At 37.2% G+C, this 17,855-nt stretch overlaps 1 protein-coding gene across 3 annotated transcripts in view; it reads left to right on the forward strand.

Annotated features, from left to right (window-relative positions):
• Positions 1-17,855, forward strand: part of Khdrbs2 (KH RNA binding domain containing, signal transduction associated 2) — a 465,344-nt gene that overhangs the window by 250,403 nt on the left and 197,086 nt on the right. For all 3 annotated transcript variants that reach the window (XM_021163203.1, XM_029479380.1, XM_029479419.1), the window contains exon 5: positions 14,941-15,068. In XM_021163203.1, coding sequence (XP_021018862.1) covers positions 14,941-15,068 — 128 coding nt within the window. The remainder of the gene's footprint in view (positions 1-14,940; positions 15,069-17,855) is intronic.

Below are 17,855 nucleotides of genomic sequence, written 5' to 3' on the forward strand. Positions count from 1 at the left end.
AAAAAAAAAAAAAAAAAAAAAAAAAAAAAAAAAAGAAATACGCTTGTGAAGAATTAAGATGTTGCCAGAAGTTTGGATCAATGATAGAGCATGCCAAGTGGCTTTTTACAATAGTTGTCATACCAAGGAGCTCATGGGAGCAATGTCTTGTCTATAAGCTTTGAAAGACTGGCTTTTATTTTCTTTGGAGGTCTCAGTAAAGATGAGAGTACACTTGTAGTTATGAGTTTCTGGACAAGGGATTCACTTACAAACCTAGATGCAGAATAAAGGATGCTCCAATGGAAGAGTCCTTTCTGTTGGCATAAGCCAAAGAAGAAACAGTGATTTTCAGTACATTATATCAAATGCGTCATAGGCCCTGAATTTTTATCCTATACATACAGAAGAAATTCAGGAATAGTATATTAATAAATCAACCAAGTAAGATCAAGGATAATTCAGCAACACAAAGAAAATACAAACCTGCTGATATGTCTCACTCAGGAAACAAAAAAGCAAAGGATATTATAAAATCTCAAAGAGAGTTTAAAATATGAATTTTTGAAATTGCCCAGCCATAAGTAAATAAAATAAAATATGATTAATGAGATGAAAAGTATAATATAAAAGTTTCAATTATTAAATGTAGAAAACAAGAAAGTCTAATATAAAGGAAACCTCTGTAGAATAGGTAATAGGAATTTTACATGTTCCAGGGTTAAACCTGGGGTATGTGTGTTATCATACCCAGTGTTTCTTTGTGTTGCTGAATTATCCTTGATCTTACTTGGTTGATTTATTAATATACTATTACTGAATTTCTTCTGTATGTATAGGATAAAAATTCAGGACCTATGACGCATTTGATATAATGTGCTGAAAATAAAGGAGAAAATTCTGGAAAGCAAAGTTACTCTAGTGCACATCTGTCAGAATGACAAGGAGGAAATCAAGATAATGAAGCATTTTTATGATGGGCTAATCCATTCTACTAAAAGTCTTCAAATCTAAGAGTTAATTAAGTAGGTTATAGTATGGACCATCAAAGTAAAACAACATTATTAAATGTTTGAAGAACAAAGTCACAAGGAAGTAGAACCCTGGGCTCACAATTTGACACTGACTCAGAAACAGAGATTTTGATCAATGAAATAAAACAGAAGACCCAAATAAGAGTGCATATAATTACTGTCATTTGTAGGTAACAAAAATACCAATAACCCCCCCTAAAGGAATACAGATTGATTGAAGAAAAACATCTTCAACAAATACTGTTAGAAATAGATCTGTATCTTTCATCTTGCCCAATGAAAGACCTCATTACTGAGAGTGAAATCTAAAATAATAAAACTCTTAGACAAAATAAAAAAAAATTACTCTGCAAGATTCAAAGTTCACCCTAGATGACTGACTATAAGCAGTTTGGTTGCTGCTTAGAAGAAACAAGGACAAGTCCCCTCTAGTAAACATTTATACAGACTAGGAACTCAATACTCAATATAGACTCATTGAGTTGTGTATGTATGTATGTGTGTGTGTGTGTGTATAATTAAATAGAAGCAATCATAAATTTGCAAGGTAATAGGTGACATGGTAGCAGTGGAGTAGGGAGATGGAAATGTTATGAAATAGGTGTTCATATATGAAATTCTCTGAGAAATAAGAATATAAAACAACAACAAAGGAGATTAAGGTACAAGAGAGGCCTTTCTGAATTAAGACCCACAAAGTAAAGTCTGTAACAATTGGTAAACAAAACCTCTTTATTTTTTCTTTTTCCAATTTTTATTAGGTATTTTCTTCATTTACATTTCAAATGCTATCTGGAAAATCCCCTATATCCCCCTCCCGGCTCCCCTACCCACCCACTCCCACATCTTGGCCCTGGTGTTCCCCTGTACTGGGGCATATAAAGTTTGCAAGACTTGGGCCTCTCTCCCCAATGATGGCCGACCAGGCCATCTTCAGCTGCATATGCGGCTAGAGACATGAGCTCTGGGGGTAGTGGTTAGATCATATTGTTGTTCCACCTATAGGATTGCAGATCCCTTCAGCTCCTTGGGTACTTTCTCTAGCTCTTCCATTGGGGGCCCTGTGTTCCATCCAATAGCTGACTGTGAGCACCAACTTCTGTGTTTGTCAGTAACTTGCATAGCCTCACAAGAGAGAGCTATATCAGGGCCCTTTCAGCAAAATCTTGCTGGCTTATGCAATAGTGTCTGCGTTTGGTGACTGATTATGGGATGGATCCCCAGGTGGGGCAATCTCTGGATGGTCCATCCTTTCATCTCAGCTCCAAACTTTGTCTCTGTAACTCCTTCCATGGGTGTTTTGTTCCCAATTCTAAGAAGGGGTGAAGTGTCCACACTTTGGTCTTCGTTCTTCTTGATAAATAGGACCTCTTAAAACTAAATGCATCTGCATAGGAAACATGTATGAAGAGAAAGTCAACAGAGTGGGAGATAATGATTGCCAATTATTACATCTGAATAAACAAAGAACCAAGAAAATGAATGACCTAATTAAAAATGGGAAAAAAAAGGCATCTAAACAGAGCAGAAATTGTAATTAAAACAACTTTGTGGTTCCATTGGTTTCATCTTACTCAGAATGTATAAAGTCAAGAAAATGTATGAAAGCAAATCCTGGCAAGGATATGGTGAGAGGTCAAACCTCATGCAGTGCTGGCCTGATCACCACCTGGAGCTGCTGCCCAGGAAATTTGCATGGAAAATCCTCAAACATCTACTGGCTGATTGATCTACCATTTGACCCAGATATACTATCCCTCAGCACATGCCCATTTGCTGTATTCACAACATGTAGAAAATGAAAACACCCTAAATGTCCTTTAACTGTGGAATGAATGATGAAAATGGGGTGCACATACCAAATGAAATCATAGCCAGTTGTAAAGAACAATGAAATTTGCAAGTAAATGAACAGGACTAGGAAATCGCATCCTGAATGAGGCCATCCAGATTCAGAAAGGCAAGTACTCATTTTTTTAAATTAATGGATCCTAACTAAAATCTTTCTATTTAAGTATATAACCTAAAGTAATATAGAAGCTAAGAAAATAGAAAAGGACTAAAGTGGGAGAGAAAGGAACTCTAGAAAAACTAGTAAGGCATGCATACTGCTGTGAAGAACAAACTGAAAAATGATGTGTACAGCAGATTGGAAATCTACACACATAGGTAGAAGAGTGAAACAGACATAAAACATTAAGGATGATTGTGAAAGCCATAATAAAACATTAGTTTTTTAACCTATTTAAAAATATGTATGTGTGTACATATATAGCTTAAAAGGACTTGTGTCGAACAAGATTATAATGCTGCCTGAAAAACTCTCTAACATAAATAACAATGTCACACATGAGAAGCCTCCCTTGGAGTGGCTGGTTATGGTAGCCCAAGAGCCTTCCCAACCATAATATAAGCTACTGACATTGCCTTTGGTTGCTTCACAGAATGTGAAGATGGGACCTTATAACTGAAGGTCTCATAACTTTGGCCTCCAGACTTGGAAGAATTCAGCCAAAACTGACTTGGAGATCTCTCCCCTGAGAACTAGCTCTTACAGTATCCAGAGGTGCTAGGAAGCTGCCAAAGAAGAAAAGCCATCAATAGTTCTATCCAACTGTAAAGCCTATGAATCACAATGACCAAAAAGGCAAGATATTTCCAAGAGTGAAATTGTGGCAGTTTACCTTGGAGACAGATATCTAGTTGGATTTAAGCCATAATCAATAAACAAGATTTCATATCTAGTATTATGAAACTAGTCAACTCTCCATGGCTGGAGATGTCATAGACCTCAGAGGAGAACCTCTTTCTTTCATTTTCTTAACCAAAATAATACCTATTCTTTAAATATTAATGCCCATAAATAAGTGTAGCTCTCAATTCCAATCAAAGAAGCCTCTTTTTCAATCAAATTGAGACCATTACAGAAATTCACAACAGGTCAAAATGCAGAAAACAACTGACTATGAGGTGCCCCATCTCTTTTGGTGCAACTGTAAACACACCTTTATACCCCAGGCTCAGAAAACACCAAGGAAAAGGGCACAAAGAGATTCTCAGAGAAGCTAGATCAGGAGACCTGCTGCAAGTTACTGTCTTCTAGATATGATATGAAAGCTGAATTTATGAAATCTCAACAATGCAATTGACCGAACAAGACCCACGAAATAATTATATCTATTGGCATGCCAATGCGCTAGAAATTTTACAAAACCCAACCACGAACGCTAGCTGGAGAGCTATAGAAAATTAATGGCTGCTGAGAGAAGAGTCAGTTTTCTTCAGGAATGAGCTCCCTGGTAGGTTTACAGTGGTCAGCTGTAAAAGCATGTGCACACAAACAACGCTGAATGAACTCAATAGGATCTGTGTGTGTGTATTGTGTCCAAGTATATGTGCATATGTGTATATTTATATAATAATAATAATAATAATAGTAGTAGTAGTAGTAATAGTAATAATAATAATAGAATAAGTTAGACTGTCATCATTTACTGAAGATGCTTTCTTTTTTCCATTGTATATTTTTGGCGTCTTTGTCAAAGATAAAGTGAGTTTAAGTGTGTGGTTGTATTTCTGGGTCTTCAATTCTATTCCATTGATCAATGTATCTGTCTGTGCACCAATACCATGCAGTTTTTATCACTATTGCTCTGTAGTAAAGCTTGAGGTCAGGGATTGTGATTCCCCCAGCTCTTCTCTTATTGATAAGAATTGTTTTCGCTATTCTGTTTTGTATTGTTTTGTTTTGTTTTGTTTTTGCCATTCCAGATGAATGTGAGAATTGCTCTTTCCATGTCCTTGAAGAATTGTGTTGGGATTTTGATGGGAATTGCATTGAATCTATAGATTGCCTTTGATAGGATGGCCATTTTTACTATGTTATTTCTACCAATCCATGAGCATGGAAGAAAGATCTCTCCATTTTCTGAGATCTTCTTTGATTTCTTTCTTGAGAGACTTGAAGTTATTTCCATATAGGTATTTCACTTGTTTGGTTAGAGTTACCCCAAGATATTTTATATTATTTGCGGCTATTGTTGTTTCCCTAATTTCTTTCTCAGTCTTTTTATCCTTTGTATAAAGGAAGGCTACTGATTTATTTGCGTTAATTTTATATCTGGCCACTTTGCTGAAGTTGTTTATTAGCTGGAGAAGTTCTCTGATAGAATTTTTGGGGTCATTTATGTATACTAACATATCATCTACAAATAGTGATACCTTTATTTCTTCTTTATCAATTTGTATCCCAGATGGTTCCTCTAGACCATCTGAGGCTAAGCAGAGAGACCACAGCACACTGGCCCACTCTGCTCATAGTAAGAAGGAAAACATCTGTCCTACTACTTTTGTATTTTGCTGAGGTTTTCTATTGATGTCATTACAAGTTGGCCTTCACCCCTCTGTACTTATTTTTTTCTATGACATTTTTCTTCCTTTGTTTCAATGCTAGATTTTTGTTTTTTGTCAAATGCTTTTTTTTCCACTTATGAGATGGCTTATATTATTCTTAGTTTGTTGATTGTAAATTGCAATTTCTTTTAAAAAATATATTTCTTCTTACAAACTAATTTTAAAAACTGTTCATCCACTCCAATTTTCTGGGGATTTGTAATGTTTCTTTTGTAAGTTCAATATTAAGGCGTTTGAACATATATTTTTACTTTGGTGTAACATTTTTTGAATACGATAATGAGACATAAATTTTTAGTCATGCATCATCTTAATTGTCTATTTTTTTACATATTCTTCATTGACTTCATTAGTTTTTTTATAAGTTGCTCAAACACCCCAATCCAATTTTTTAATTTAGCATAAAGTTACTTAAAATCTTCCTATGTAATATTTTAATTTATAGGAACAAATGATATCAATTTCATATTCCACATATTATATTCATGACTTTCATTTATTTTGTGTATTTATTACCTCAGGCATTTATTTAAATAGCTTTTGTTTCTATGGTCTCAATTTACATGGTTTATGCTGGATTGGCTAATCTAGTACAATTTCATTTTGTATTGTTTTTCAATTTTTTTTCTATGTTTTAATCTGTATAGAATTTCTATCTGAAAAATTTTCTCCATAACTAGATAGTTAACTGCTTAAATTATATGAAATATCATTTATAATTGCTGTTTTAATTGCCTTACAGCTAAAGCGAACATTTATATCAGTTCTGGGGAAGTTTCAACTCACTAAGAGTTTGCTGTTTGTCTCTTTTCCTTGTTGTGAATCATCCCTTGGTGTATCTTTGCACTAAAAAATTATATAATATAATGCATTCAAGTTGGAGAATGCTTTTATGAGCCAGCTGGTTTACAGGAATAATTTTGACATTGCAGTTTTGTCTAATAACATTGTGAGTTGAGATATCATCAAGCTCTGCACAGTCAATTTCCAACCTTCCCACAAATGACAACATGATCATTTATTGCTCATTCTGTTATAATATGAGCTACTCAAACCCATGTCTTTTGTGCTAGCAATCACAGTTTTGTTTCTCTTGCTAGACCCTTGCTGACACCATACAATATCTTTTGATTATGAAAACATATTCTCCGGTCACTTCCTATTGACTCCACTCTGTGCGGACAATGTTTTTCCTAGCTTGTCCGGTGCCTGCGTTCTTCATTTTCTTCCTAATTGTAAGAGATGATGTACCCAAAGAGGTATGCTTCCCACGTCCACTGGAAAGTGCCAGTATATCAGAAAAAGAATGAAGTAAAAACTGAATAGTGGTAGGAAATGTGAGGCATTGAAAATACTTTCCCCTGCACTTGAGTTGCCTTGTATTCTTTGTTAATCCCCTGATGCTGTAAATGTGGGTATCAATCCTTTATCCTTAATCAAGGTGCAACCACAAGATGCATTGGGTTTACTTGTGATGCACTTTGGACTGCTTGGAAGTCAGCAGTTCCTATGAAGGAGGCTTTATTTGCTAAGAAATATCTATCTAGCTCCAGACTTTGTCATGTATGAGCATCTATGTAGTTCTTTCTAATTGGCTTTTACTTAGTAGCGAACACTAAATCCTACAGCCAGTCTTCCCATGGCTTATTTGATCCACATGTAAGTATGTTACTTACTATGAGCATTCCCTGGTCTACATGTACCACTTTCCCATTCCTCATGGATGACGTCATAGGTGTGTAAAAGCTCTGATGAATAAAGGCCCTTTCAAATCTCCCTGTGTAGGTTAATGTATGAATGCAAGTCTTTGATCACTTCCAGGGGTGAGGAGAGGCTTGGTTTCTCCACCTAAGGGTACAATAAGAAGATTTCTGTAAAAAGCATTCAAACTGTTATAATGCAAACTGGCTGTGCTGCTTCAAATCACCACCAGGAGCAGAGGTTTCCTGTTGTCCTATGGTCTGGTATTATATTATAGATTCTCTAAGTTTTAGTAGGCACATCATTGCTTCAATTTGTAACTCCTGGTGGTGTATATTGTCAACTATCTTTTCAGAGTCTCATTTCCCACTTGTACATCTTCTTTGTTGAAACACTGTATACAAACTTCTACATATTTCATAACTGCTGAGATTTTTTTTCATCAACTTTTAAGAGTACTTTTGGTCTTGAAGAATACAGTCCCATATCAGATAAAGTGTGTCAAACATGTCCCATTTCTTCTCACTTTCTTGGAATTATGATGGGATCTTTCATTTAGCCTGCAATGGTTTTCAAACTGCTAGGAAATAATCAAATCACTGCTTGTATTAATAATTACCATGCATATGTGATGCTTAGGCAGAACCTGATAATTCATTTAATATACTGTTTTGTGAATAAAGATATTATATCCATATTATAAATAGGGATATGTATATAAATATATATATATTTCTAAAAACTACTTTAAAATGATTTAGAGGAATAATGAGTAATTTTGAGAGAGATAGTTTCCTGCTTTCAAAGGCACAACATTAGCTATCAAAATATCAGTAACTTAAAGAGTATAAGGAGTGGTATTTATCTGAGTTGAAAAGTTTTGTCTGGCATGACAGTATATCGTAAACTAGGCATACCCTTAGGCTTAGCACTAGGAAGATCTGAAATAGTCTCTCTGACTAGGCTAGATAGGAAATTTGAAGCCAGCCTGTGATACACAGTCACTGGTATAAATATAATATTTAGAAGGCAGTTTGCCAACATAACCATTTAGCAAAACAACACCTGTAGTTTAGACCACCCAGGGACCATCACCATACAGAAGTAGGATTTTGCCATGTTTGCAGTATCAGACATAAATTCTGTCCTGTGGAACAGGTTTCAAATACACAGAGAGTGGTTGGCTGTTCTGTGAACTTTGAAACTGAAAAGTAAGCTTCAAAACATCAGAGATGCAGACATTAAGGAAAATTTGGTTGAGAATTTCACCTTTTCTACAAAGAGGCCTGAGCTTGTAGGATTATTGACATTAGCCAATCATATCAACCATTTTTATGTGCTGATATTTTACACGTTTTCTCAAATTATGCTTTCCACCATGATTTTTTATTGAAAATGCTTTGAGAACCATTGGATTGTTACTGTAAAAAGTGTATTAAAAGAGTTTGCTTTATAAAGATACATTAGCACATGTTAAAGGATTAAATTAAAGCCTAGTATTATTGAAAATTCAATATAGTTCCCACATCATATGCTTGACAACTTGCCAAAAATTAAATAATGTTATCCTTTTTCATTCAAAAAATTCATATAATGTGTATTCTTAATAATCATACTCTCCACTGAGATTTTCTCCCAACTCCTTACACATCCAATTTCATGTCTTGTGAGATATCTCTCTCTCTCTCTCTCTCTCTCTCTCTCTCTCTCTCTCTCTCTCTCTCTCTCGGAGGCACATGTATGCTTAGGAAAGTTCTTGTTGACCCACTATACCTGTGAGTGGGCCCTCCCCTAAAATGTGGGTAATATACTGGTGTTACTCCANTCTCTCTCTCTCTCTCTCTCTCTCTCTCTCTCTCTCTCTCTCTCTCTCCACCAATCAGATTCCAATGTTTCCTGAGCTATGGGTGGGTCTGTGTGCCTAACTCCCTACTTTAATGCTGGAATTTTATATGAATATGCCAAGAACATTTAATAAACAAGCTTATAGCGCCTTTACTTTGATAAATGGGACTTGATATTTGTAGCAGCTCAAACTTGATATCAATATTAAATGAATATTTTTCTAGTATCCTAAATTTATCTTGAGGTGATAACTGATTTTCTAGACTAGCATAAGTTAAAATCTCACAATGAATATTTTTCTTTGTTATTTGTTTCACATGTCTTTACAGGTGGAACTCATGTCAATAGCTAATGTTTTATAAAGAAAATAAAAAAGAAACAAAGAAAATCAGCATTCTAATAATCCTAAATAACATATGCATTCATTTTGTTTTGTTATCATCACAATTGGTCAGATTTTTGAATAGTTTATAATGAGAGTTTTATAACAGGAACAAAATAAAAGACATTTGAAATCATAAGTTGCCATCCATAGCAATTTAAGTCTCAAAGTCAAAGTCATTTTGAATTTCTGATATTCAGTTTTCTTTGATGAATACCAGTATAGAGTTTTATATGAACTTTACGTGAAGTCATCCATGGGGCAGATTCTTAATAAATTTTAATTTACTCTTGTTTGACTCTAGTTTGCTAATTGATTTCCTGATTTCTAGTGAGCCAAGCTCATTCTGTGCTGTCTCAGAAAGGCTGCAGAATTCTTTGTTTTATAACATAATATCTACTAAAGTTTGGGTTTTCTGGGGTTTGTTTGTTTGTTTTTAAGTTTCCCATCCATTCCAGCTCAGCTATAAGTATGATATGAGCAAGAGCACATATTTCCCCTTTATTTAGTTTTTACTTTGATAAGACAGGGTGGCTTTACTTCATATTCCTGTGTCTTAGTTTCCAGGTTCTAGAATTGCAGGCATGTGCCGCCACATTCAGTTTCACATTCTTGTTCATTAGTACAATTTCTAGATGTTGATATTATTCCTACCTCTTTGTAACCCCCCAAAGTACTGTAAGCTACCTTTCTTTTCTATTTTTTACACTTATGTATTTATTTGCTTAATGTGTGTCCCGTGCGTGGGCATGTGTGTGTGTGTGTTTGTTTTTGTGTGTATACATGTGTATTAAGTATGCTGGGACCATGACAATCACAGAGAAGGAGAAGACATCCTACAGGAGAAAGTGTGCTTCTTTCTCCATGTAAATTTCCAGGTTAACTCAGATTGTCTGCCTTGGCATTAAGTGCCTTTATTCAGTGAAGCATCTTCCCAGCTCGTTCAACAGTTTTAAATGTGTGGCACCAGGGCCTGTGGAGTCTTAATGGAGAGGATTTGGCAGTAAAACGGTCCCTGACTAAACCCCCAGGTTGCCTATTAACACCTGCCATTACCTGCCATCTAAATGTAAGTTAAATAATCTTCCCAATTTGTATTTTGGCAAAACGCCACCACAGCAGATGGAAAAGACTGTATGTAACTGGGAAATTATGCATATACATTTAATGTGCGGACTGTGTGCATTAGTCCTTTCGAGGAACATCCGAGCATCCTTCTGCTCTCGGCTGTTTTTATACTGTTTACACCATATGCCAGCACAGTGGGAGAGCCTTATCTGAGAGGCAAAAGGGAACACACACATTTCATGGAAATTGTTTCATAAAGTTACCTTATTCAGGGGAATGAACAGATGAAATTTATTGTGAGTGTACATGCTATTATTTCAAAAATTGAAAAATGCAAAACATTTTAGAAATTACAGGAAAAAATGAAACTGTGTTATGCAATCTTAAACTGTTAGATGTCCATATCCTTTTCTCATATCTCACCACATAAGAAGCAACCTGTATATTACTGTCATAGTTCTTCTGTCCTAATCAAATTGTTCTATTCTCCATCTTCAACAGTTCTTGTGTTTGCCAACCTCCATGACTCCTGCTTTCTCATTGAGTGAGGCATTAAACAAGTTGTATTTTTTGCTTTAAATTCAAAGTGTTGCATTTTAGTTATCAGGAATTAGGCTAATATTCAACCCATCTATCACCATTTTGAATTAAGATAATGGCATTTACATTGATGGTCACAGTATAGGGCATGTTGAATGGAATAGCCTCCAACAGCTTTAATACAAATGGGTCTGCCAAAGCTCTCAGTTCTGTGATCTTAGGAACTTGATGTTCTCAGAATTCTGTATTTCCACTTGAGTCCATGAAAAAGTCAATGCAAAAGGTGATTAAACATGGAGGGATTTTATCAGAGAAAATGTTCTTTCATCAATATCAAAATAATTGTACTCTTATTTATTGAAACCAAGGAAAGATAAGTGAATTTCTGAGGTTCTCTGATGTAATGAAGGTAAGAGCAATACTTCAATTCAGCAATACCATAAATGAGTCCTCATAACGTAGGAATCCAGCATCTGCTGGAATGGACTTATTTTAACATCTGAAGCTGAGAGAAGCTCTTGGTAACATGGCCTGGGGGATGTAGTATTTCACAACTGCAGTAGCAACTGCTGATCTTGGTCAGTTATAGTTGTAATTCCTTGACTCTATTCTCTTGGTCACCATAAACCTGGAAAGTGACTAATCTCTTAAAGGGAGCATTTCGAAATAAGTCCATAGGAACTTGAGTGTACATTGTCAATAGTAATTTTACTTACATAAAGAGTTATTCTTCAGTGTGAAATATTCATCTCTTCAACATGGCTATTCCTTCCAGGTTAGCAGATTTCTCCAGAGCAGCAAAATAACAATGTCACTGGATTGGTAAAGCACACATTGAAAAAAGACATTCAATAAGTAGCTCAAATTGTTATGATCCCTAGATATTTTATTCAGAGATATTGAATTCTATCTGACACAGCATCTGGCCCAAGAAAGAAATGGTAACGTGTCAGAACTCTCATGCAAAGAAGTGGATATTGGCTATTTAAGCATGACTCTGAAGCACAACTTGTATATCTGACACTGACAAATCACCTGTGTTGTTAACAACTTTAGATCAAATCAACACAAGATTCTTAATGGCATACCACTTTATTATCTTTTACTCTGCAAAAATAGATTTCTGTGGAGTGCTGCTGATATTTCTGACCTCTACCAGTTTGACCAAGAGAGGAGAACTCTGAAGAGCCTCTAGGACTGCCGAAGGGTCAGAGTGACTAGAATTTCTCCACATATTCTCCTACTTTCCAAAAAACTAAGCTAGACTTGTCTTCTTTGTGACATAAAAGTTTCTTGTGGGGCATTGGGCTATACACAGACAGCCTGGTTTCCAGTCCAGCTGAGGTGTTGAACCCTGAGACCTAGTGGTGATAATTCACCTACACGGGATAGAAGGAGTTCCCTCATGCTCCTGGAACCCTGGCTCCTGTTGAAGTTACCACCCCCACCCCACAGCCCCCACAAGAGGAGCATGGTTAGTAGTCATGTAGGCAATGTCCCAAGCTTCTGACCTTCAGGCTAAACTCCTCCCCAGTTACCTAGCAACAGTAAGATAAAGCAGCCTACTCTAAGAGGGGCTGTTTGGCCCCTCCTCATTCTCTCACTCCTCTCACTCCCCTTGCTCTCTTGCTTCTCTCTCCTCTTTGTCTTCTCCTCTCCTCTCTCTCTCCTCTCTCTCTCCCTCTCTCTCCCTCTCTCTCCCTCTCTCTCCCTCTTACTCTCTAGCCTTTCTTTTCTCTCTCTCCTTTTCCCTCTCCTCTTGGCCATAGCCAGTCTCTCTCTCTCTCTAGCTACCCTTTCTCTTCCTCCCTGCCTTTCTACAATAAAGCTCTAAAACCGTAGACAGTCTCTGCTCATCAAGGCCCACTGTGCAGACTCTAGCCTGTGTGGGAATCTCTCTCCCTCAGCTACTTCTCCCATAACCCTGTGGCACAGGGTGTCACCCCAGGGCTCCCTGGTTGGGAACTTCCCCTTGTCCACCCAGCCACACCCCCCCTCCCCGTGGAGTGGGGTCAGTGGCTTAGATGCCCACCCAGGGCCGTGTGGAAAGCATCTGGCAGCCTTCCTACATCCGCCTGTCCAGAGCATAGGAGGAACTCTGGCCTGGTATGGGCTATCCTCCCTTCCCCCTCCTTCTCCTGCCCCCTTTTAGTTTCCACAGTTTCCAATGGCAAAAAGCTCAAATTCCAGTACACAAGCACTTTCCACTCACTTTGGTTACATTTGTAATTAGCAGAAACGTCTCACACAACCAAGGCCAGCTCAAGGTTACTAGAACTTTCCAAGGCATGGATTCTGGATGAGGGCTGATTTATCATGTATCTTGGCTATGTAACCATGCCAGTCGATCTTTTCTTAATTCATATGGACTTTGGATAAATACAGGTTTACCACATGGAAAAGGCAGCAGATACAGCACTGTCATCAGCAATATTCCATGGGAAGATCATGGTGTTCATGTTCCATTATGATGACAAGCTGTTTGGATTCAGTAGCAGGAGCATTGTTCTGCACTCATGACTCTAGTAAAGTAATAGACATGTTTTTAATTTTCCCCTCCAGTGTAGTTGGCACCTGAACATAAAGATTGAGAGGTAGAAACTGAATAGCATACAACTTGTTAGAAGCTGTAGTTTACCCTTTTCACCTTTTCTGTCAGCTTTAGTAAGCCCACCATTACTATAATGAGGTACTGATGAAAATACACATTAAAGCAACATGTTGAAAATAAGAAAATAAATGCTTCAGCATGGTTAGTCTTTTCCATTGTTATCAAGACAGTTTCTGGAACTTGAGGTAAAAGAGTGCATCAAGAATTGCCCAGACCTCGACCAGCAGAGATGTGTTGCTGACTGTCTTTCTTCATTGCACCTCAGTCAATACATACATGCAGTTTATACTCTGCTAATATCCTGGACCTTTATCTCAAGACTGGGCTCTATATGTCATCTCTGTTGGCTCAACTTCTACAAAAACTTTAAGATTTAGGACCTAGACTCTCCTTGTTTGAGTGTGTGTATGTATCTCTGTGTGTATATTTATGTGTCTGTATGTATGTGTTTGTGTGTATGTATATGGCTGTGTGTGTGTATTTGTGTATTTGTATTTGTGTGTTGTGTGTATGGATATTAAATGAGGAAAGAATTAAAGATAAAGACAAGTACTTTACCGGAGTCCCTGATTGTGACTGTAAAACTTACTTTACATTGTGACTCTCACTTCCCACAGAGAAGGTGCATAAGGAAATTCCCAGTTTGAACAGCATCGCAGTCCAGCCTCTTTGATGGGATTCCTGTGTCTGAGAGTCTGGTGCTAGACATTATTTTAACAAATTTAAGACAATCTCATCTATCCTGTGTCTTGGAGCTATTCCTGTTTGGGCTGTGAACCAGGAGCTATTTGAGTAGCAGGCATTCATAATCTACACATATTCATCCAAGTGCAGTATATTGATGTTGACAGGACTGTCTCTCTTCTTCAGATAAAGCCTAAAATGGTATTTAAGATCATTAAATGCAGTATCGCGAAGAGACTTTCTTGATGAAAGAAACAGTTTCATGTTCTTTATACAATAAGAGGCTTGTAGAGATTCGCACATTCTTTAGCATCATTTCAGACCCAGAGCAAAGGGACAGACAAAGCTGGGTTGTTTGTCTTGTTTCACAGTAGCCCGGACTGACCTAGAATTCAGGATGTTCTCCAGCAGACTGTAGACTCCCTGGAAGCATCGCTTTCCACCTCAGGCTCCCGAGTACTTGCATCAGAGCTTTGAAGTAAGGCGTGGAAATAGACTCAGCTTTGTTTTCATGTTTTGAAATGCCTGTGACAGATTTTGAGGTCTCTCACGTGATAGACAAATGTTCTAAGAGTAAGTGGTATCCTCATCATTTTTCTTTTGTTTGTGGTGTATGTTTGTGTTTCAGCTTTAAGAACTCAATTTCTGATAGTAATTCATCTCCTTGTGTTTTTATCTTCTAGGACTACAATGATGAAATTCGTCAAGAGCAACTCCGGGAGTTGTCTTACTTAAATGGCTCAGAAGAGTCTGGCCGGGGCCGAGGTATTAGAGGCAGAGGGATCAGAATAACTCCCACAGCTCCATCAAGGTACAAGAGTTCTCACTCTGAGTGTATTAACAGCAGATGATGACAGCAGATGATGACAACAGGTCCCTGCTGTTCTGCTCTGTCATGATTGAAAATAGAGCTAAACAGTCTCAACAACACTAACAGCATGAGGCAGTAAGACTGGGTGCTTATGTAGTGCACAAGACAAGAGGCTCATCTATACTCATGGCATTATTATACACATTAACTCACCTCATTTCTTTTTAAACTTGAGATAACTACTTTTACAAATAATGAACCAAGGAACAAAAGTTTGGTGGGCCACATGTAGTAGTTCAGACCTCAACGCAAGAGACTGAGAAAAGTGAAGTTTAGTTCCAGTCTGGTTCTACATGATGAGTTCCAGGCCAGCCATGGAACTAGTTTCAAAAGCAAAACAACGAAAGTTGGATAGAATATTAAAATATTACCTAAAATAATAAATACATTCTGACTCCAGAATTCATGATTTGAGCACTTAACAACTATTTTTAAAAGCTAAAGCAGGAATTAGAGAATCTCTACTCCCCTCTTCTGTCCCAGGTTAGGGAAGAGAGGTTATACAGTCCTTTGCATATTTTTAAAACCAAGAAAGTCTTTGCACAATGGAAAAATATTTAATTTATGCTGTACATATTTCTTGAATGGATATACTCTTGTCAAGTTGAACAGAATCTCATTCTTTTGGTTTTGTAGGTCTTTGTCTTTTTTGAGTTTTTAACAGAAAACATCAGTTTGCATAAAGGCAAAGATGGATACATATTCTAGTACCAAAGCCAGAAACAAAACAGAAGAAAGAGAACTCAGACTAACATCCCTGAACATTGATTCCATAGGCATAATAAAAACATCAGTAAGCAATGCATAGTGGGAAGTCTGGGGTCATAGGATTAAGTGCCTTCTGCCTTCCATGGGTGCTATAGCTATCACTGTATCTTGGGTTTTCTTTTTGTCATGTTCCTGCCACATGCCCAATAACTTTGCTCCATCTTGGTATCCCCCATCTATTTGCTCCATCTTGCTGCTCCCATCTATTCTGGGAACCCCTATACTCTGTCTAAACTTCTGTAAAAGGCCTGAATACTATGAGTCTTCATATTTCTGGCCTGGGACTTACAAAACTGGGAGCCAAAATAAAACTGTTCTGTTAAATGTTAAATCTAACAACGTTACATCTAAAACACACACACACACACACACACACACACACACACACACACACACACCTCATAGCTCTCATACAGAGACTGTTTAATTCATTCAGTTCCTGACCTATATAGCTGACTCATATATTTTGAAAGGATATAACTTAAACTAATATCTTATCTGTCACATAGAAATCATTTCACAGGTTGCTAAGGTATTCTGCAACTTTAATTAATGCCCCAAACATTTAAATCTTTACATACCACTCTTTTACATTCAATATTTTAAAACCTTGTTCATATATCAGAAAAACCTTATATTTCCAAATGGAATACTAAGCATTGAACCATGTATAGAAACTGGAAATTCTGGGGGAATTCTAACAAGGAAACAGCCGGAACAGGTGAACAGCACCTGAAATACTGAGAGACAGAGTGGAGAAATGAATAAAAGTCCAAAGGACCATTTTCCAGATAGTAGTTCAGGGAAGTCTTAAGTATAACTCAGGAGGCATAGGGTCATGGGAGCGATAAGAGAAAATTGGTAGGCTGAGAGCTTGGTGGGCTTAGCCAAGAGTCTTTTCCCAGTGCTAAAACAAGAGCTAAAGAAATGACGTTCGGCTCAGAAATGAACAGGAAGTGAAGATTAAATGCAGAAAATGTTCTTTGAAGAAGTCAGAAACTAAAAGAATCTTGCACTGGGGATTTAGCCCTGGACAGGATCCTAAAATAGATGACAGATGCTGTAAGTTGCATGGGAGAAGGCAATGGCGTTAATATTGCCAAGAAAGGACAGAGTGTATATGTGAGAATGAGGCCGACATTGTGTAGGGTTTGCTATGGCGGGGATTGAAGGTCGGTTGGAGAAGAAATGCAATGAAAAATTAGAATCAATATGAGCATGACACTATTGCAGAGTAAAACATTACAGACTCAGAAATCTAGATAGCATCTATTAGGAATAGTTATGATTTTAGTTTAGGTAATTAAAATGTTTACCTACCGTTATTCAAGGATATAGCCATCACATATAATTTACGATCAGCATGTGGACAATTGATAATACTAAAATGCTAAGGTCAGCAGTAATTATTACTGCTGTTGTCAGATCTGGGAGTATGTTACTTGTGAGAAACGGGCTTCTGGAACCTGTGTGAGTGAACTGTCTCATTGTTATGAATACATACTTGACATGAAGCAACCTAACTGAGGAAAGAAAGGCTTATTTTGGTTCAAATTTTGAAGGGAATCTGGTCCATAATATTTGGAAAGACACACTGGGTAGTGGCTCATAGAAAGCGAACCTGTGACTAGAACAGCTTAGCTCCAACTGTTTCAGCCATGGACAGGATGGGGTTTGGACTACAAACCGCAAGGCCTATCTACAGAGAGCTAATTCCTCCAGTAAGAATTCCCCTCACCACCCCCTGCCACAGATTCTACAACCTCCCAAAACATCATGAGTTGGATATTGCATGTTCAAACATCTCAAATGCAAATGACAACTCACAGGCTCAGGGAGGGTGAATTGCACTTAACAGATGTCTTTATGTCATTATGATAACAAAATCCTGTCTTCTCAGCCATTGTGCTCAAAGCTGGTACCATAGCTTTGGATCCTTTATGTCCTCTGATCTAGGCT

The sequence above is a fragment of the Mus caroli genome, chromosome 1 (assembly GCF_900094665.2).
Source record: "Mus caroli chromosome 1, CAROLI_EIJ_v1.1, whole genome shotgun sequence".
Lineage (NCBI taxonomy): Eukaryota > Metazoa > Chordata > Mammalia > Rodentia > Muridae > Mus > Mus caroli.